General features: G+C 38.3%; 2 protein-coding genes across 7 annotated transcripts in view; one reads left to right on the top strand and one right to left on the bottom strand.

Annotated features, from left to right (window-relative positions):
* APPL2 (adaptor protein, phosphotyrosine interacting with PH domain and leucine zipper 2) overlaps positions 1-9,108 on the top strand; it is a 52,326-nt gene extending 43,218 nt beyond the window's left edge. The window contains exons 17-21 of one of the 2 annotated variants that reach the window (XM_034987682.1): positions 1,363-1,537; positions 6,002-6,038; positions 6,231-6,371; positions 7,171-7,218; positions 8,655-9,108. In XM_034987682.1, coding sequence (XP_034843573.1) covers positions 1,363-1,537; positions 6,002-6,038; positions 6,231-6,371; positions 7,171-7,218; positions 8,655-8,681 — 428 coding nt within the window. In that variant the 3' untranslated portion in view covers positions 8,682-9,108. Of the gene's footprint in view, positions 1-1,362; positions 1,538-6,001; positions 6,039-6,230; positions 6,372-7,170; positions 7,219-8,440 lie in introns of both variants that reach the window. The other variant, XM_034987681.1, reaches the window with a different exon arrangement.
* A 2,338-nt stretch (positions 9,109-11,446) lies between these two features.
* WASHC4 (WASH complex subunit 4) overlaps positions 11,447-22,117 on the bottom strand; it is a 61,801-nt gene continuing 51,130 nt past the window's right edge. For 2 of the 5 annotated variants that reach the window (XM_034987676.1, XM_034987680.1), the window contains exons 29-33: positions 21,583-21,730; positions 19,229-19,325; positions 18,524-18,720; positions 17,903-17,999; positions 12,400-15,694 (exon numbers count right to left, since the gene is read on the bottom strand). In XM_034987676.1, coding sequence (XP_034843567.1) covers positions 15,627-15,694; positions 17,903-17,999; positions 18,524-18,720; positions 19,229-19,325; positions 21,583-21,730 — 607 coding nt within the window. In that variant the 3' untranslated portion in view covers positions 12,400-15,626. Of the gene's footprint in view, positions 11,832-12,397; positions 15,695-17,902; positions 18,000-18,523; positions 18,721-19,228; positions 19,326-21,582; positions 21,731-22,117 lie in introns of those variants that run through there. The other 3 variants (XM_034987677.1, XM_034987679.1, XM_034987678.1) reach the window with 3 other exon arrangements.

A 22,117-nucleotide genomic window follows, 5' to 3' on the forward strand; every position in this document is an offset into this window, starting at 1 on the left:
GGCTCACCCACACCCTTTTTGTAGCTCCTGCGCAGAAAGCTGCCGAGCCTAAATCCGGTATCCGATTACTCTAGATCAGATGTGAGGAGGATGAAATGGCCACAACAAAATGCAATCGGGGGGAGTCCTAAACAGGCTATTTCATTTGAGCCAAAGACACACACACAACTCATTCTTGACTTTGAAAAGGGCAAGGGTGAATGGTATTTAATTCGTTGAAGTTCAGATATTTGATGCGTGGCATGTGTGCTGACAGTGGAGCTGACGTGCCTGGTGCTCGGCTGGGAGCCGAGGCCGTTTCGGAGCTAGAAGTGCTGGCGAGGCCTCGTTTACCCGCTTCATGACTGGAGCCTGAGGATGGCATTAGAATAAATGGCCACTTCGTAAATGTAAAAGTAGGACTTGAGAGTCGGTACTCCTTGCAGAATTAGGCAGAAGGGGGTGAGGGGGAAGAGAGGACGGAAGGAAGGAGGAAGGAAGCTAACAGGCTCTGCCTCAGACCTGCCCACTTGTCTCTGGCTGACCTTCTGTATAATCCACACCGGAAGGTCTATAAAATAAAAAAAACTGTCTTCATGCGGGAGTAACTACTTATAATTTTACATCAGTTATATTTTCCTAATCTTTTGTTAAGTTATTTTTAGGGGCAAAGACACTAATAGGGCAAGTGAGGAAAGAGTGGTCATCTTCGTTTAAAATGGTGGATAAGTATTTGTTCTTAAAAAAACCGCCTTTAAACCTTCGTGATCTTCCGGTTATGGTCGCTCTTAGTCAGTTTTGTCAGGTTACATGCCTGACATTTATCAGGAAGCCAGTCCTGGTTGTTTACTAGAACCAGGTAAAGTAGTCTGGGATGTGCATTAGCTTACGGGATGCCCTCCAGCCCTTCAGTAACACGAGGCGCGTGAACCGAATGAGTCCCAACACCAGGTCTTCTGTTGTTCAGACAGGCTTTCTTCTTTAAGAGGACTTTATCGGTGGGCCAAAGCACTGAATTTTCCGTTGTCTAAGTGGAGAAGCTCGTATTTCCAGAGAAAAGACGCGTGTAGTGCCGCCCACGTCAGTCACCTAGAGTTTTCGCGCTAGAAGGGCGTTCATCTGGCACTGCTGTCTCATTGTGCAGATGCACAGAAAGAGGTGCTTTTCTAGTCTAATGAAGTCGTTCCAACGAGACAAAACGTGGACAGGAGGAGACTCGGGGCTTTGGCAGCGTGGGTTGGTTCACGCACAGCGTTGAGCAGTTGGCTGGAAAGCACCCTAGGAGGAGGTCTTCAGCCGGTTCTCTGACCGCCCCTGACTGGTGGGCGGACCAGCAGCCGCAGGAAGTGAGTGTGATCCTGAGCAGAAAATGCTGTCTTGCAGATTCCCTTTTGCAACAGATGTTTATAGTTCGGTTTCTGGGATCGATGGCAGTTAAAACAGACAGCACTACCGAAGTGATTTATGAAGCAATGAGACAAGTGTTGGCTGCTCGGGCTATTCACAACATCTTCCGCACGACGGAATCCCACCTACTGGTCACCAGCCAGACTCTGAGGTATGTTGTTTCATTTCAGACTTTCTTACAGCTTATCAGATTGCCCATGTAAGGCACATTTACTCATCGAGAACATTCATACTAGAATATTTGTTTGATCGGAGTAAGAGGAGATGCTACTCTCGTTTCTGCCCTATTCCTTTTTACATTTTGATTTTATAAGACACATTGGGTAGAAGGTGCTCCCCTCAGTAACTGGTACCTTCAGAAATTTAGTGGTGAGTGAATCCTACTGCTCATAAAGATGCCATCACTCAGGAGTTGCTCCGTATATCTCAGAGCTTGAAAAAGAAAGGGTTTTCTCATTTCTGAATGTACTATTTATAAAAAGTAACAGTGAAAACAGAACATGAACCTACCCGAGATGACAAGACCACCACTAGTAAAATCTGATTAATATTTGTTGGGGTGAAACTAAAGACGCCAAGTGATGTTACCGACATGACTTGGGGTTTCAGGTGGTAAGATCGATACGAGAAATGGCAGAGGGTCCGCATCGGCTTCGTAAGAGCCGCACCATCCAGGACTACACCCACGTGCAGCACTTGAAACAGAACTGAAGTCTGAATTGAAATGTTTTAAATGTAAAAAACAAATTTCTGAGATCTCATACTAACCCCCCCAAAAGAATGCAAACTATCTCACGAACTTTTATGTTAATAACATGTCTAGCTGGTAATATTTTAGATCTTATAGATTAAATAAAGTATGTTATTTCACCTGTTTCACTCTTTGATGTGGCTGCTAGAAAATTTTAAATTATGTACGAAGCTTACATTTTATTTCTCTGAGCTGACAGCATTGCTTTAGAGCCAGAATGTCCAGGTTTATTGCCGGCTTTGGCGTTCGTGAGTTGTATGACCTGGGCAAGTCTGAACTTTGGTGCATTGGTTTCTTCAGCTATAAGATGAAAGTAACCATATCCATACCTCATAGTGTTGTCATGAGGAATAAATGAGTTAATAAAAAATATTCATGACCACAACTGACATTATAGAAAGTGCTCAGTAAATGTTAGCTTCAAAAAAGTGGGACTTCTTAAAAAATCAGAATATAGTTTCTTCCATTCATTAAAATCAGTCCTTTTTATTTATTATAAACATTATACTGAGAATAAGTTTCTTACAAATAAAACCTTGTATTTATTTAAAGCTTTTCTACAAGTATGTCCTGCACCTTTTATGGGCATTGGCTCACTGTTTTTAAAATCTCCACCAAAAAGATCAGAGTAAATGTAAAAGCATTGTGGAAAAAGATAGTACATCAAAGAACACTGTCAAAGCACAAGGACAGTCCACAGAATGGAGAAAATATTTGCAAATCATTTATTTAGTAGAGGTATATGTTCAAAACAAAGAACTTTTTTTTAAAGATTTTATTTATTTATTTGACAGAGAGAGAGACAGGGAGAGAGGGAACACAAGCAGGGGGAGTGGGAGAGGGAGAAGCAGGCTTCCCGCAGAGCAGAGAGCCCGATGCGGGGCTCGATCCCAGGACCCTGGGATCATGACCTGAGCCGAAGGCAGACGCTTAACGACTGAGCCACCCAGGTGCCCCATAAAGAACTCTTATAAAAATCAACACAAAGACCAAAAAACAAAAAATGGACAAAGGACCTGAGTAGACATTTCTCCAGAGGAGATCTACAAATGGCCGACAAGCACATAAAACGATGCTCAATGTCATTAGTTATTAGGGACATGCAAATCAGGTCCACAATGAGATACCACTTCATACTCACTAGGATGGCTGAAATTTTTTTAAAAAAGGAAAATAACAGGTGTTAGTAAGGATGTGAAAAAATTGGAATCCGTTGTTGGTGGGAATCATTAAAACAGTCAGTCCGGCCACTGTGGGAAATAGTCTTGCAGTTCCTCCACAAGTTAAACCTAGAATTCCACTTCTGGTAGATACCCAAAAGAATTGAGAACAGGTGTTCAGATAAAAATGTATACACACATGTTCGTAATTCACAACAGCCAAAAAGTGGAAACAGTCCAGATGTCTGTCAACAAACTGATACACAAAGTGTGGTATTTTACATATAGTGAGTGGAATATGAATCAGCCTTGAAGAGGAATGAAGTCCTGACACGTGGCACAACCTCGCTGAACCCTGAAAACATTCTGCCAAGTGAAAGAAGCCAGACACGAGTGTCAGCCGTTTTGTATGAGCATTTACATGAAAGGTCCAGGGTAGGCAAATCCACAGAGAGCAGGTTGGTGGTTGCCGAAGCTGAGAGGACTGGAGAGGGACTGCTTAATGGGTGTGGAGCTGCCTTGTGAGGTGGTGATGCAGATGGTTTAGGAACCCGAGAGCAGTAATGGTTGTCCAACGTGGTAAATATACGAAATGTCAACAGTGCTCGGTTTTATGTCAGGTGTATTTTACCACGGTGTACACACACATATCCCTGAACTGGAATTCATGTTTTGAGACAATTTAGAAGTCCCACAGAAAATCAGATATAAAGAGGCAAATCCATGTTACCTGATTTAGATAGCAGTCTCTTAAGTACTCAGAAAATATGTTTTAAGTTTCTATTTATGAAAAAATTTTACAAAATACTTAAGGGAACTTAACCCAACTTGAGGGAAATTGTTTATGATTGTATATTTTTTATTTTTTTTTATGTTCATTTGGCCAGCATATAGTACATTCGTTTTTGATGTAGTGTTCAACGATTCATTCGTTGCATGTAACACCCAGTGCTCATCACCACACGTGCCCTCCTTAATGCCCATCACCCAGTCACCCCATCCCCCACCCCCTCCCTTCTGTGACCCTCAGTTTGTTTCCCGGAGTCCAGAGTCTCTCGTGGTCTGTCTCCCTCTCTGATTTCTTCCTATTCATTTTTCCCTCCCTTCCCCTGTGGTCTTCTGCGCTATTCCTTACGTTCCACTATGAATGAAACCATATGATAACTGACTTTCTCTGCTTGACTTAGTTCACTTAGCATAATGCCCTCCAGTTCCATCTATGTTGATGCAAATGAGGGGTATTCATCCTTTCTGATGGCTGAGTAATACATTGTATATATCAACGACATCTTCTTTATATGATGTATATTTTTTAAATCTTTAAATTCATAGTCATTAATAGGGACATAAAAAATAACATTTATTTAGCTTTATAGATTACTAAAAATCCCATACACATTTTCTCCTTGTCTTTACCACCTCTTTCAAGTGGGGGTTCTTATCCCCATTTTACAGATGAAACAGTTGAGAGAAGTCACGGTGACCTGCACAAGATCACAGTTAGAACAGCCAGGTTAGAGCCCTCTGATTATAAACCCCATGTTTTCATAAGTAGAACTGTATGTATTTCAGACTGTAACCAGTGGGGGAGGTAACCACTTTACTGAGCTGTAACTTACCTACCATACAATTCACCCATCCAGAGTGTTTTTAGTATATTCAGAACTGTGCAGCCATCACCACATTGAACATCTTCATCATCCCCAAAGAAAACCCATACCCATTAGCACTCATTCCCTTTACCTCGAAACCCCCCAGCCTTAGGCAGCCATTAGCCACTAATCTTCTATGTCTATAGACTTGCCTGTTTGGAACATTTCATATAAATGGAATAACCTTTTTTTTAAACACACAGAAGACTTTTTTTTGCTTTTACACACAGAATTTATAGCATATCATCAATAAATAGATAATACCACATTTAGAAAATAGAAATTTATATGTATATATGATAGCATATATACATATATATAAAAAAAGTGTTTTTTCCCCGATACATCAGCCTGATTATCAGATGCTCCAGATGCCATTCAAGATACATCTAGAACACCTCCATAAATAGTACTCCCCCACACCCAAACTGACAGAATAGTTTTGTTAAAATCTGCTCACTACTCTCTCACACCCCATATTTTAAAAAAAGGGAGGAGGGATGTATATGAAACACTTCAAAAGAAAACCCGTAGTCAGTAAATGTCTGTTGAGAAGCAGGCTGTACAGAATATGATCCATGCATATTCTTTGTCAGCACCATGGGGAATTATAATGCTGCCTTTCTGGATAAGCACTGAAATGTGGAATTCTCGAGATGCCTGGGTGGCTCAGTCGTTAAGCGTCTGCCTTCGGCTCAGGTCATGGTCCCAGGGTCCTGGGATCGAGCCCCGCATCAGGCTCCCTGCTCTGTGGGAGTCTGCTTCTCCCTCTCCCACTCCCCCTGCTTGCGCTCACGCTGATAAATTTTTTACAAATGTGAAATTCTCCATAATCTCCTTCCGTGAAGATACACACTGAGCTCTAACTACACAGGTTCAACAGAGGCAGGAACCATGGCACGTCCCCCCCTTTGGATAGTCCCACGGAGTCGTCACCTTGCCCTCAGCCAGGCCTTCTGTTTTGTGTGATTTCATTCTGAACCTCTGCGGATGCTTCTAAGAATATAAGTTTATCCAGCATGTGTGATATAATGAATCTCTTAAAATTTCAGGTTGATAGATCCTCAGACTCAAGTAACAAGGGCCAATGTAAGTACCTGCATGCACACTGACTTTAGTAGTCATTCCTTAATTCAAAGTAGGCACTTTACCGATTTTGCCAAATTTAATGCCTGTCTTCTAATAGTGTACTTTTCCCATGATGTTTTCCATGGAGAATGACTTGTCTGATTTTGAATAATAACAGTTGTGTGATACTCAGTCTGTTCCTGTTATTTCCAGTTTGAACTCACCAGCATCACCCAGTTTGCTGCTCATCAAGAGAACAAGAGACTGGTTGGCTTCGTGGTCCGCACACCAGAATCCACAGGTGGAGAGGCTCTGAGCACATACGTTTTTGAAAGCAACTCAGAAGGCGAAAAGGTCTTATTTTTTTCATCTTAAGATTCCATAACCTCTCTGTCCAAACAGATACGTAAAGGGGTTTTTGCACCATCCTCTGGATATTTAATTGACTATTTTTTGTTTCCCCATTGAGGAGTTTAGAGAATACCTCTAGGAAGGCCCCACTGAAAGAAAACCAACTGGAATACAGTTTCTCTGTGGAAAATGCATGTCATCCTAAACAGAGTGATGAATAATGTTAATGGTGGGATACAGTTGTTTAGAAGAGGTATCAGGAAATGTTAAAAAAAAAAAAAAAGGCAAGTGCCTTCAAGTTTGTTCTTTTTTAAAAAACTAAAGCCAAAGTTACAATGGAGAAAATCTAGTCTCAGAGCAAACCAAGGAAGCAGACATCAGGAAATTCTTCTCATTTAGTATGAAAAATTTGACTGTATTTGCTACCTAGTATTAATCAAAATTAATCAACTCTTCTTTCAGCAAACACCTGTTTGCCACTGTGTGCATGAACATGTGGTAGCTGAGTGTGATTTAGAGAGAAAGGAATAAAGTATTCCATTAAGAATTTTAAGGACTGGAATAACTTCAGTTGCTACTGAACCTGGACATTTTTGTTATGCACAAATTGGCAACAGGAGACCAAGACAGGTGGGCGCTAATGGTCAGAGCCCCATGTGATGAATCTCCTACAGCCAGCTCCCCTGTCCCCACACTGACGTGGGCAGTGACCTCACTGTACTTCCATAGTCACATTCCCCCCCCCCCCAAAGTTCTTTATCCTTTTCTACCTTTGCCAAACACTACTTTTCTTGTCTTGCAGATATGTTATGCTATTAATTTGGGAAAAGAAATCATTGAAGTTCAGAAGGTAAGGTGCATTTTAGTGCTGGTTTTAACAACTGCTCCAAATCTCTATATATACTAAGATTTCTCTCAAAAAGAGCAAAGATGTTCACTAAGCAGTATGGCCAAATTTGAGATTTCCTTTTAAGCATTCTAACCACCAGACTTGCTAGGTCCATGATCGCTGGTAACACATGTGGAGTTCTTCGTAAATTTCACTGCTACAGTCCTGCTTTATATTATCAATTTTTTGCTTGCTATTGTTGTCTAGATATTCTTTCTTTCAAATTGAGGTGGTAGAAACTTTAAGTACCTACTATGTGCTCAAAGGCCTTGCTGCTCAGAGCAGTCACAGACAGACCTCACCTGGAAATGTACTAGGTGTGAAGATTCCCATTCCTCCCAGTCTGTCATTCACCCAACAAATTTTTGAGAGCCAAGTTTGGACAAAAAAAACTTTGGAATTACAGCAGTGAGCAAGGGAGATCTGGTTCCTGCCTCAGGAGTCTTCTAGTTCAGCACTGTCCAGTAGAACTTCAATAATAGAAATGACCTATATCTGCACTGTTTAATATGCAGATTGAATGTAGCTAATGTGACTGAGGAACAGGATTTTTAAATTTTAATTTAAGCAGTAACATACAGCTAGTGAGTACCATATGAGCAGTTCCAGTCTGTTGGGGGAAAGTAGGAAGGCCAAGGACCAAGACCAAAATACATGAAAGAGTAGCAAGCAGCGCAAGTGAGTATTTTATGGTTTTAGATCAGGGGTTGACAAACTTTCTGTAAAGGGAAAGACTAAACCTTTTAAGCTTACATCTGTTGCAACTACTTAACTCAGCAACTGTAAAACAAAAGCAGCCATATACAGTATATAAATGAATGGCTGTGTTCCAATAAAACTTATAAAAACAAGCAGTGAGCCCAGATGACCAAGAGAGAAAGGAGTTAAAGACCTAGAAGACAAAGGTATTGTAAAGGAAGTTCCTCTCTGGACTTTTTCTGGGAAGACAGTTGTTATGATTTGTGTGAACAGTATTTTGGCTGAGACCAAAACCTTGCTCTAGATTCTAGCAGTAATGCAATTGAGTTTTTTCGGAGAAGCAAGGAGACTCATCTGAAGGCACATACAGATAACAGAAGGAGTGAGACTAGATTACAGAACATCATGAATGCCAAGCCCAAAGGGGTTCTTAAGTGCATTTTAAGCGTTTTCTTTTCTCCTTCTTAAACTCCCCTAACTTCAGGATCCAGAAGCATTGGCTCAGTTAATGCTGTCCATACCACTAACCAATGATGGAAAATATGTACTGTTAAACGATCAACCAGATGACAATGATGGAAGTCCAAGTGAAAATAGAGGCGCAGAATCTGAAGCATAACTCTCTTGGGCCTTTGGGGGAAGAGCACCCAGGAAGGAGAGCTACCTCCTTAAGGGTTTTCAACTTCTCTGATATACAGGCCCATGACCTGGTTTCAGAATGCTGACAATCGCTTGTGGAATGTCCTCTGGATGCCTTGATACTGAGAGATGGGAGGGAAACAGTAAGAAATGGTTGACAACATTCCTACCCATCTACAAATGTTATTTTAGGTGCTTTGTGGTAAGTCTTTTTCTTAGATTGTATTGTTCAGCGCTCAGAATGAAAGTTGAAGAAAAAATGCATTGTTCACTTTATTCAAATGTCATCTCTTCAGTTTCCAATATCCTTTTTTAAAAACGGTAGAAACCTAGATTTATAATTTGATAAACACTAAATATTTCCTATTAATATAATCTATTTTTGTATTTTACTTCATGAGCTTTAAGTGCCTGTCACTCTGAAAACTGTGTATTTATAATCAAGCTTGTCTCACAATTGGACTTACTAGCATTAATTTGTGCAGTTAGGTGACAAGCCCTGCTTTGAGGCCTGAGCACTAGCAAAAATGCAGTTTTGAGGGCGCCTGGGTGGCTCAGTTGGTTGAGCGACTGCCTTCGGCTCAGGTCATGATCCTGGAGTCCCGGGATCGAGTCCCACATCGGGCTCCCTGTACATCAGGGAGTCTGCCTCTCTCTCTGACCCGCCCCCCTCTCATGCTCTCTCTCTCTATGTCATTCTCTCTCTCAAATAAATAAAGAAAATCTTTAAAAAAAAAATAAATTAAAAAAATATGCAGCTTTGATCATTTTTCCAGACATATAATAAAAAGACTAGCAGATGAGTACCAACAAAAGATGTTCAGTTTTACATTGGAACCTTAATGAACCAGCATTCAGAAGTTTTTGGTCCTTTAGATATTTTTAGTGGTGGATCACCATGGACAGGGTGAAGCTCTACCAACTCCTGATTCTTCTGAGCCAGACCCTCCTTAAGGAATGGACCAGTTAATTTTAAAACTCACTCGAAGCACAGCTGGTTGTGGGGCTTGGTACAAAGTTCCTATTTCCACCCCTACCTCTTAAGATAAGTATAATGATCTTGAATTGGCACAGTGTGTTTAACTATAACCAAGTTCAACAGAGTATCATTGTCTTTGTAATAAATTAACCTAGCAGTAAATGCCAGCAAATAAAAACTATCATTCTGTTTCTTTCTTTTGCTTTTTATGGTTATTTTCTAGAACATCCTTGGAAGAAAACTAAAGTCAGTTCTATAGCTTCACTGTTAATTTCCAAAAAAATAGGGCATAATGAAATCACAGCAGAGAGGGATGTACCATCAAATACTTCTACTCAACATCGATGGAATAATGTGATCTCAGTGCCAAGTTGTTAAAAGGTATTGCTTTTAAAATGGTGGATTAACAGAACAATTTCTGTAATCCAGAATTGTTACAGGGTCATCAGGAATCCACTTCCATAGCATGTGTACCATTAGAGACAAAGTGAACTGATCTAAGCCAGCAGGAGATATACCATGAAATTATTAGTTCAGTGTTAACGAATGCCTTACAAAAGTTGTATATCGTAACCACATTAAATCAGTAAGTTCTCTGATAGGTGGCAAGAGCCACAATCCCCTGAATTTTTTTCTTGCTTAGCACTGTTCAGGGTGGGAGAGAAGAATCTAGTCATGAACAATATTGTTAGAAACTAATAAAACTTTAAAAAAATTTGTGGCAAAGCATGCAAATCATAAGAAAAAAAAAAGACTGAAATCCAGTACATTAAAACGAACATCAAAAAACCACAGAGGGGGGAAAAAAACACATAGAGAATGAAAACACAAAATTAACAGAGCATATTAAGCAAGCACAAATGACCAACAAAAAATCAGTACCCAGAATATATAAAATACATTAAAAACAAAACAAAAAGTCATAAAGGCATTTCATAGAATAAAAAATAAAAAGGGTTTTGAAATGGAAATATGTTCAATTTCCTGTAATAATCAAGGAAATGCAAAGTAAAACCACTGCAATATTACATATTCACCAGACCGGCAGAAATGTGGCTGTTGGTGGGGATGGAGTGATGGGAAGCCTCCTCCACTGCTGGGGTGGGAGAAGCCTGGCATTGTATCCATTGCTCTTGTACTTGGCCCTGCTACGTAGCAGATTCACTTGTGGGTACAACCGTGGAAAAACTCTTAACACATATACCCAGAGACATGTACAGTAACGGTTACAGTAGCCCTGTTCACAGTATCCCAAATTTGGAAATGACCCACATGTCATTAACTGAATACTAGAGAAGTAAAACTAAATGAACTATAGCTATAATGCATCAACATGGATGGATTTCAGCAACAATACTGCAAGTCTTATAAGCTAATAGTAAGAATCCATTTATATTAACTGTAAAAAACAAACCAACCACCACGTTATTTAGAAAAAATACAGATAGGTTATGACACTAGAGAAAAGCAAGGAATAGTTACCACCAAAATTCTGCATTGTGGTTTCCTCTGGATGGAAAAGGGAGCCGAGATCTGAGGAGGAACAATGGGAGCATCTGAGGTGGGAGCAACAGGTTTTGAACCTACATGGTGGCTACTGAAGTGTTCCATTTTTATTCTCCATATATTATATACTCTTTTGCATATGTTATGTATTTTTAAATAATTTTAAAATTTAGAAACAGTAGATAACTTGCCCTTTCTTCAAATTTACCAAATGAACACACTATGAAAAATTAACAAGTGTCATGTAAATGAAAGGTGGGAAAATGGGACCCTTTTTCTTAGCCAGCTATTCGCACCAATCTTCATTTCCCAGCATTGCGTCTGGTTGGTTAGCCACCTGTCAGACTACCCTTTTTTAAGAAGTGCAAGACTTCCCTTCCATTGGCTACACTTAGCTGGCCATTTAAAAAGGAATAGTTTTTATGAGAGCCACTCAGAGTCACATACTGTTTATCCTCAAGCTTTTCCACCTAAAAGAGTAAAAGTAAAAATACTAAAGCTAACAGCTGTATGCCAAGTGCATTTCTGCCTATGAACAATCGTAATAGCTAGCTAGTGTTTATAGTAGTTGCTGTTTCCTAACCTATAAAGTGCTTTACACAAATTAACTCAATCCTCAGTCTGTGAGTTCTATACTATTAGGTCATCTTATGCCCGAGAAAATGAAGCAGAGAGAGGCTAAGAACCTGCTGTTAGGCGCCAAATCAGGATTCGCATCAGTCTGGCTCCAAAGCCTATGCTTCTTGCTGCTCTGTGACAAACCAGAGACCGCAATTAGCAAACACTTTTCTCATCAGTACTTATTAGTACGTAAACTTTTGAAGATTATTCTGATATTCAGTAATTATATCAATTTAAAGTTAGCATCTCCAATGCCTTGTTAACCTTTTGTGCCAATTCTGAAATGATAAAATACTATAAAGTCAATATAGATAGGTTTCTAGATACAAAAATGTTAACTTTCCCCCTCACTTTAATGATAATGAGGCATTACTAAAGAATGTTTCACTACACAAAGACCTTACATACACTAGATAATGTATAGCCTTTAAAGATGATCCCAGAATTATGACATCAGATCTACACTGATCAGAAGATAAATTTCAACTCCTTTGCTGAGTGTGACTCCACTAATGGGAACAACTGGACTGTCAGGTAAGCCGCGTTTTATAGTAAAGAGAGGCAAACAGAGTATCCACATATTTGCCCAAATTGACTTTGTATACACTATACATAAGAACTTTTTTGTATAAATTAAGCACTAACTTTGCCATCACCTTCTCTGAGTTCACTGCCTGATGTTCATTTAATCTCTACAGATGTGCACTTCTTCTGGATCCTTTTTTTTTTTTTTAATCTGAAATCTCTAATAACCTGTTAAAGTCTTCCTAACATCTAAAAACTTGAAATTGTAGGGTTAAAACTTTCTTAAAAGGAATACCATCAGTATGAAACTTCAAACTTTAGCTGGAAAAAAAATAAAATTAGTTAAAATTAGTTAAAATCTTTTTACATTTAGCCATCAAAAAGTAACAGGATAATGTATGTGATGGTATTATCCCACCTTTCCCCCAATCTTACAAATTTACTACCTCAGAAGAGCAAAGGAGCAGCAACCAGACTTTACCAAGAACAATTTCTCCAGGGTAGTACAGCTGATCCTTGAACACCACGGAGGTGAGGGGCACCAAGCCCTCATGCAATCAAGTACCTGTATGTAACTTTTGACTCCCCAAAAACTTAACTAAGAGCCTACTGTTGACTGGAAGCCTTACAATGAACACATTATATATGTTATTTGTATTACATACTATGTTCTCACAATAAAGCTAGAGAAAAATGCTATTAAAATCGTAAGGAAGAGAAATATACATTTATCATACTATAATACTGTATTTATTTTTGAAAACTGCATGTATGTGGACCCACACAGTTTAAACCCATACTGTTCAGGGGTCAACTGTATTTAAAAGGCTCTCATTTATTATTACCATTTCAGTTCAACTCATGTTTGTAAATGGCAATAGTTTTTCTAACATTAAACACTGTAAACCAAGGATCCCTTCCCAGGATTAGGATTCAAAATAAAAATTCATGTGGGTTCTTTTTATTTGAAAATAGCAAGCAATGGAAAGATCAAGAATGTACAAAGGAAAGTACGAGTTCTTCACCTGGGATATATAGAGAGGAACCAATACCAATTTTATACTTGAAATTTCTGCCTATGTGCATGCAAGGATTTTTTTTAAAGATAGATTCCCTATATTTTATTAGCGGGAACTCCAAAAAGGTTAATGTTAAGAAGTACTGGTTTAAGACATTCAATTTTGAACATAAACATCCAGGGGAAGTAAATTATTAAAACTGTATTTATTAATGTTTTATTATACATATATTTTCTTAGAATTGGGGGAGCCCCATTCAAGTGAAGTAATAAACTTGCCATCCTTTACAAACTTAATTCGAACTGACAAAGTTATGGTTAGTCCTTAATTCCTGAGAATTTGAACATTATTGAATTTTTTTGTAAATTTACAACAAATGCTCACACTAATTTTAAATTACAGTATGTCTGAAAACAATATTTAACAATATGTTAGCAAAGAAAACCATCATCTAAATGTGTGTATTAAATGGTGTGAAACACTCAAGCCCTACTGCTCTGCACTTTAATAGCATTTAAGTATGCTTAATCTTTTCAGAGATTTTATTTCAAATATGTGTAACTTATCCAGACTGCAGTGACATTATTTTGAACTAATGGCAAAATAATAATCACTCTCTTCTCAATGTACATATCCATGGAGTCAGCATATGAACTCTACACAGTATTCACAAAATCGATAATAACTGATATGTGGGGATAATGAACAGAGACACTGGATTCTCTTCCAATGACAATTTCTATCCATATTAAAGGAGATTGTTTTAGGGAAGTCAGAGGAAAAAAACAGAACAATATTGTTGCTATGAAATGGTGACGAATTTGATGCAATCAAAGCAAAATCATTAATATAACATTTATAATAATGAAAATATAAATTACTAGTTATGCAGCATGCTTTAGGGCCATTTCTACAGTTAGTATGAATTACAAATATTAAATGCCTTTAATCCATCCATTGTACAGAATTCTGTAAGTCATGTTTACATAATAAACAAAAACCATTTTCTACCTATTCTGTTTCTTCTGACTGAACAGTGAAGTGTTTATCTTGGGCTGGGAAAGTTACCCTGCCAGTAACCAATGAATACAGATAGGGCATTGTACACCTGTTCCAAAAGCTGGAAATCAAACAACGTTAGAATTCCTTGCAGGATATACCCAAAGAAATGCTTAATAGGCAAGTGCAATGGAAAAATCAAGTATTTCCCAAATGATGTATTATGTGTACAGTTTTAAACTTTGTTTTCTTTGTAAAAGTATCACTGTATCATATTAAAAGATTATATATAGGTCATGATTAACCATTTAATTATTAACTGACATAATCTTTACAAAAATAAAGCTAGTAGCCTGCCAGGAACTAATTTACTCAAAATCTTACTGTACTTTTTAAATCAGTAAATGATTTAAGTTATTAGAACTTTATTGTCACAGTGGTAATTTTTAAAAAGCCTGCACAGTGCTTAATCTGATGTCTTAGATTATACTTGGTTTAAAGAAAAAGTCTGCCCAAACTATCACCAAGATTTCAATTCAACCTCATGTAGAAGAAACCTGAGTTTGGATGTGAAAATAAAAATCCGTATAATTTTCTCTGATATCATACGTAGTGCCTTCAACCAAAAGTGAAGCTTCAAGCAGGACTCTTATGGCTTTCTCTGAATTTTCTTTCATCTTGAGTATTAAGTAAGTCTTAAAGCAGTTGTTGGAGGTTACATGTTTTCAAAGCAATGTAAACTAGTTATAAAATGTCTTACCAAAGACATTAACAGCTCTCGTGAGTCACATGAAAGTAACAGTGAATCAGTTTTACACTGTACATTAAAGGTACGTAACATACTTGTGCCTCACCTCTACTATCAAAACCACCTTTACATATTCCTGTTATAAGAATATTGATATGTATGCTTCATCAATTTCAGGTTTCATTCATTTTGTTTAAACATGTATTTGCTGGCTGTACATAGCATATGCACTGAATTTCCAATGACTGAGACAAAAATGGATCCAAGACCTATGCAAATACAAATGAAAAACCCTCACGCAGGTTACAAGAGCTCTGAGGCAGCAGTTTAGGAATCCGGAGTGGCCCTTCCACGGCTTCACTTCACAGGACTCTCCACAGGCACATCTGCTAGCCTAAAGTCCAGGCAAAAATCCAATTTAAAACCTCATTCTCAACCTTTGAAAAGTAGATAGAGCCTTTGGAAGAAGAACAGACTTAACTTTAGAGCACTGCTTTACAGAGTTGCAACATCCACCGATTACCAGAGATGTGGCCCACGACCCACTTCATCATTAGCTCATTAACCTCATTTCACCAGCAACAGTCCTGACACAATCCTGATGATCTCAGAGGGGCAACACATACCATCAGTATCATTTGACCACAGGATCTGCAGACACAGTGCTGTCGGACAGGTCTCCATTGCTTGTTTTTGTCTCTTCTGGAAGCATGGGTGAAAATAACAATGGACAGATACATGTTCATTTTTTAAAAATGAATTAAGTAAAAATTGAGAAGGACTGAATTACTAAACTGCAAATTAAGAAAATGGGCTTCTACCAAATAGTTCCCTAACAGTAGTTCCCTAAAGTATGTCGAGTGTATTTACCTTAATTTTTTAGAAATCTAAGCTGACGGGGCGCCTGGGTGGCTCAGTCGTTAAGCGTCTGCCTTCGGCTCAGGTCATGATCCCAGAGTCCTGGGATCAAGCCCCGCATCGGGCTCCCTGCTCAGCGGGAAGCCTGCTTCTCCCTCTCCCACTCCGCCCCTGCTTGTGTTCCCTCTCTCGCTGTGTCTGTCAAATAAATAAATAAAATCTTAAAAAAAAAAAAAAAAAAAGAAATCTAAGCTAACTATTGCAAATGTAATGTTCTGGCCGGTACTTACTAGGGGTGTCGAATTGTGAGAAATGAGAACTGCATCTGGGGGGCGGGGGGGGGGGGGGGGAGTCTCGCTGGCACGTTTGAAGGCACGCTGCCTCTCGGCTGGTCCCCCAGCCAGGCCAACAAACCACTATTAGAGTGCACTGCTGTCACTGAGAGAAACACTGCTGCAAATGCACATGTAAAACTGTCCAGAATACGTAACTTCCCATTTGTGTTTATGATTTATTTTTTAAAGCAGCTTTTTACTGTGATTGTGATAAAATGAATTCCTGTTTTTTCATGCAAAATGTCACATGCACATGTTTCATTAATGGAGGAAAACTATCTCATGTCTCCTGCAACTCCGACTACACATCTGAGCAACGCTGAACTAAGACAGAGCCCCAAAACAGAAGAACCTGGGCATGTGGGCACTACGCATCAGCCAGAATCACAGAGTTCGTTAAGAACAGTCCAAAGCAAGGAGTTCCACTGAGACAGAAAGGTTCATCTGTTTTGCCTTAATGCTTTAGGCCTTAAAGTAAATATCTAATCCACCTACAGAGTCTTCCCAGTAAGCTCCGCTGGAGACAAGCTTCTGGCAGGAAACACCTGAGCAGAACCTAAGCAATAACTGAATTTCCTCATAATTTAGATCAACCTCACTCAAATTCTTCCAATCTACCTTAGCCTTGGAAAAGGACCCAAACAGAATATATACATATTTTCATGTAATAAATACTGAACATCTTCCAGGTAATAGCCTGAAATCACTTTCAAGCACATAATTATTACTTAGTCTAGATTCCAAAAATGCCTGCATATCCTAATTATTAACATAGTATTTAATTTATGCAACATTATCTGGGAATAGATACTTGATATAAGTGGTCTACCCAAAAGAATCACCTCTATTCAGTGTAAAAAATATATATATTTTAAAATTTAACAAAATAAGATTAACAAAATCATCTTATTTTATGAAATACAAGTTTTACGCCCTGATTTGTGAAATACAAGTAAGAAAACAGGAAAAAGGGCAAACGTAAAAACTCAACTCAGTTGCTGTATCTAGTTTTGAGCTTCTGAGCAAAAAGGAAAACTAAGTTACATAATTTCTGTAACAGAAAAGAGGAAACATCCATTCTTCAGGGAAGACAACTGTTCCTAAATTTTAAATCTGACAGAAACGTATCATAGGAGTCCTTAAGTATGAAATAAGCAATTTACACCACCCTACAAAGAATACAATGGACAGAATCCTTCCCGTAATGACTCAAGTTCACGGATATGACAATCAGTTATCAGGGCTACACTGCGCTCTGACTCTGGCTATGCTGGAGAGCAGGAGGCCTTTACCCACGACACTACACAGAGCCCCTACTGTTTTACTACCTCCTCAGTCCCCCGTCCTATCTCATTCAGTCTGTGTCTAGTTATCAGCAGCTCTGCCTTCAGAAAACATTTAGGGTTCCTCCTAATCTGTTCCTTCTTCTCAGACACAAGTTGAAGGGTGAAAGAAAAAACGTGTTAAATTTTATTTAAGAAAAGATGAAACTGAATAAAAAGTTACCCCAGACGGAAATGTAAAAGCTATATACATTTCTGTTCGGTTTCACAAATGATCCATGTAGGCTGTACTTTTTTTTTTTTTTAAGGCATTTCTAGGTCTAAATTATTTTCCAAAAGGAAAAGGAAGCTAGAATTCTGACCGGATAAAATGGGGCATTAGCGGCTACTACTAAAGATTTATTGGTCTTTCCAAATTTAAGCCACTCACTGACCTTTCTCTTTCTTTTCTTGGTTTTCTTCAGCCGCAGTCTTGTCTGCTCTGAAGAAAATTCTTGCACTGCTCAGTGAGAAATAGAGCAATTCAAATTCCTAAGTAAATAAAAAAATGTAAAATAAAAGCTGAAAATATTTATTATAGCAAAATATTAAAATTATTATAGATCTATAACTTCTAAAAAGCTCTCCTGTAAATCATAAATACAGAAACTGAACTAGGGGCACCTGGTTCTCTCTTAGAGCGAACATGGATGGAAGGTTTCAGAAAAACCTCCACTGCTAAGCAGCTGTCTTCAGCTCAGGTCATGGTCTCCAGGTCTGGGATGGAGCCCTGGGTTGGGTCAGGTTGGGACGGGCTCCTTGCTCAGCCAGGGAGTCTGTTTCCTCCCTCTCCCCCTGCCCTACACCCTGCTCGTGCTCTAATAAATAAAATCTTAAAAAAAAAAAAAAAAAATGAAGTAATCCCATCCATTTTTAACATGGAATCAAATGGCTTCCAAATGCCATTCTTTTAAAATACACTTATTACCACTATTTGTTTCACTTGTTTAAAAGGGGGTTTCCATAGGATTTGTTTTTTCAGATATCAAGCAGATTTGACTATTATTCTCCTCTACCTGTAGACAGACATCCAAGCGCTTCTGAGTGAGATTCATGGTTTGTAGCAGTTTTTCATCTTGACTAGCTGACTGTACATTCTGTTGTTTAGCAACTGCTCTTATCTCCTTCAGGTACTTCTCTCTAACAGACTGGAACCAGTGAAGTGAGTCAAATTCCTGGTACTGATCCAAAAGCTTCAAAATGTAAGCCACACCTGCGGTCATTAGCAAAACCAAAGCTAAATGACAAAGAGTACAGAAGTTGTATTCTACTCCTTTAAAAAAAGATACAAAAGTATAAAGAACTAAAAATAAACCAGTCAAGAAAAAAAGAAACAACAAGGCTATGAAAATCACTTAGCGAGAACATGGATGGAAGGTTGCGGAAAAACCTCCACTGCTAAACAGCCAGCAACTGAGGAAGCTGCAGGGAAACTCTACACAAGATGCTAAAACTCTAAAACCACCACCACAACAAAGTCTAAATATGAGGTCCAATGAGAATAAGTGATTAGCAATACCAAGGGGGCATGAATGATAGTTATAAAATGATGGAAAACAAGTACTACTAATCAGATGACCTAGTTAAAAAATAAAGAGTAACACTGCTCAGGAAAAAACGAATCTACAAAGAGCACACAGACCTATTAAGCAAATGTTTCTAAAAATCCATTATAATAGGCAAACATAAAACTAATGGAAAAACAATTCCATTAAGCTTACCCATGGCAAAGCCATCATCAGTAAAAGCAGCTCCAATTTTATTTTTTTTATTCAATTTCTCCTTGCAGCTAATGGAATGCTCTACAAAGTTGAGGGTCTAAAAAGACATAACATATTAGAGAAACAACTGTGCTAAAATATCTTCAGAATTTAGTTCCTAAAAACAGACATTTCAAAAATTATAAACAGGATCTCTTCTAGGTTCCTGTCCTTTTGATTTGAGACATCTTCCTCATATAAATAGCCTCCTGGTGAGATCACAATCTGTACCAGTATCTTTTAATGGCTTTTCTTTCCGAATCCTTTAACAATGAGCACTCTCGATCACCGATCACCACTTACCCCAAGCACAGTGCCTTGTATATGGTTCCTCATAAAATATTATGTACATTTTACAGATGAGGACACTGAGGCTTGAGAGGCTAAGTAACTTGCCCAAAGCCATACTCTAAGTGAAAGCTGGAGTCAGAAAAGTAGGTATGCTTTGTTTACTTCAAAGCGTTAAGTGCTCTTATGGGTGGTAATCCTTGCTTCTGCCCACCCACTTCATCCTAAAACACTATTTCTTATCATATTCTTGGTTAAAATGAATTAGTAGTTATTTGGATAAATGAATTCCTCCAAAAACTGCTTCCCTAAAAATTCAGCTCCTACAAAATACCTTATCATTTATTCAACAAAGATTTACTAAAGATTACTATATACCAGGCATTAATTATGATAAAAAAAAGGAATACCATCAAAGAGTACCACTCTAGAGCAGCACTCTCAGCAAAGACAGAAATGCTGTGTATCCTACTGTCCAGTACAGTAAGCCCCTGGCCATATATGGCCACTGAGCACTTGAAATGTGGCTAGCAAAACAGAGGAACTAGATTTGTTATTTTATAAAATTTGAATTAATTTAAATTTAAGTAGCCACTTATGGCTATATATGGATAGCACAGCTCTAGAGGGGTAAAGAGAGACATGTTTAGGAATAATTGTGATACACCGTGGAAGGTACTATAATAGCTGATGCTGGAAACAAAAACACCAAGTTTCACTTTTTTTGCCTGTAAAACTCACTGGGCAATTAATCACAGATTTGTGAAATCTCTACCAACTATTATTTAAATCTTTTTTTTAGATAGCTCATTTATGTTTGTCTTTTTTCTGGAATTAGATGATAAACTCAAGCACAAGAAGAGTGTCCTATACTTCCCGGTAGTGCTACCCATCCACCCATCACTAACTGAATTCGGACAGCTGCCCTGCAAAACTCTACTCTCCCGTAAACTCACAATTTGTTATTTACTGTGGCTTCAGTATACTGTCCTTCAAATTAAAAAAATATGATGAGGTCACCCTAAGTTAACTACACTGTTATCCAAGTATAACTAAGATTTGCTTCCAGTCTGACACTATTTTAGGATGAAAAGATGATGCTTGCTACATCACAGTTACAACATATAATTATGATAAAGCATTAACAATTATGATGGAGCATTAACAATAAACAAATTAAAAACAGTAGAAAAGAACATTTACAAAGAAAAAAGCTGTCCACACACCATCCTCTACTTCCAAAGGATAACCATGGTAATAATATGTAAGAAGATACGTTAACAAATCAGGCAGCAATATGAAAATTTATTACTCTTTATCAAAGTTAGATGTAATCAAAAGCCACATTTGTCTAGTGATATTTAGATGTTAGAGCTACCCATTTACAATTTTTTTTAAAAAACAGTATTATTATAGAAATCTTTAGGGCAACGTAACTCTTACTGCTAGTATGCCGCTCTCTCTCTTAACTCCGTTTTCCCCACTCCAACTGTCTGTATGATGTGATTTGGAGTATCCTGAGCTCTATTTGGATGACAACTATACAGAACTGGAGCAGGACACACGATATATACTATGAGGAAGCACTTAAAATTGAATCTAGATGTTAGTATTTACTACTGTATAGAGAGAAGTTGTCCTTAAACAGTAATACTTTTAAGACACGTGTGAGAAATAACTTCATATTGTAACAGAAGTTAGTCTACATCAATCACTTAAAATGATTATATGGTATAATCAGCCCAAAGATTATATGGTGTATATATAATGGAGTACACTCAATTTAAATAAAACTAGATTTTTCTAGCAGTTACTAACAAATAAAAATCCATCTCAACTGTAAAGTAAGTTTCATTCTGCATAGCTAGTTAAGTAAAATTCCCAGGCCACCTTCCCTGAAATCACATTTAGCTTTTCTACAACCAGAAAGTAATATAGTCTACTATGTGCATTTCCTGCTACAAAGAAACTGGATCTATTTACTAACTTTTTAAAAAAAATTCACTTTGGGTACTAAAAATACTCACCAGAGGGGGAACAATGATATAGAAATTTCGAAGATGTATATTCTTTGGCCTTCGAAATTCTGGAGCAAAAACATCTACAAGCATTTTGAAATACTCCGTGCCTTCAGCAGAATTTCGTGTGTGATCACTGAGGACTGAATCCAAATGCCTAAAATACAAAACATTATTTACCTGGTTCCTTTCTCAGAAGAAGGTATGGCTATCTCATCTATCTAATTTATCTATCTATTTGAGAGAGACACAGAGTGTGTGCACGCACGCCACGCGTGGGCGAGGGTGGGGAGATGGGAAGTGGGGCAGAGGGATAGAGAGAATCTTAAGCAGGCTCCACGCCCAGCATGGAGCTTGACATATGGGGCTCAATCTCATAACCCTGAGATCATGACCTGAGCCGAAATCAAGAGTCAGACCAACTGAGCCACCCAGACACCCCAAGCCTCCCAATTCTTGATTTCAGCTCAGGTCATGATCTCAGGGTTATGAGATCGAGCTCCACCTCAGGCTCCATGGTCAGCAGGGAGTCTGCTTGAGATTC

Source organism: Mirounga leonina, unplaced genomic scaffold (assembly GCF_011800145.1).
Source record: "Mirounga leonina isolate KUSES-001 unplaced genomic scaffold, KU_Mleo_1.0 Mir_418, whole genome shotgun sequence".
NCBI classification, from domain to species: domain Eukaryota; kingdom Metazoa; phylum Chordata; class Mammalia; order Carnivora; family Phocidae; genus Mirounga; species Mirounga leonina.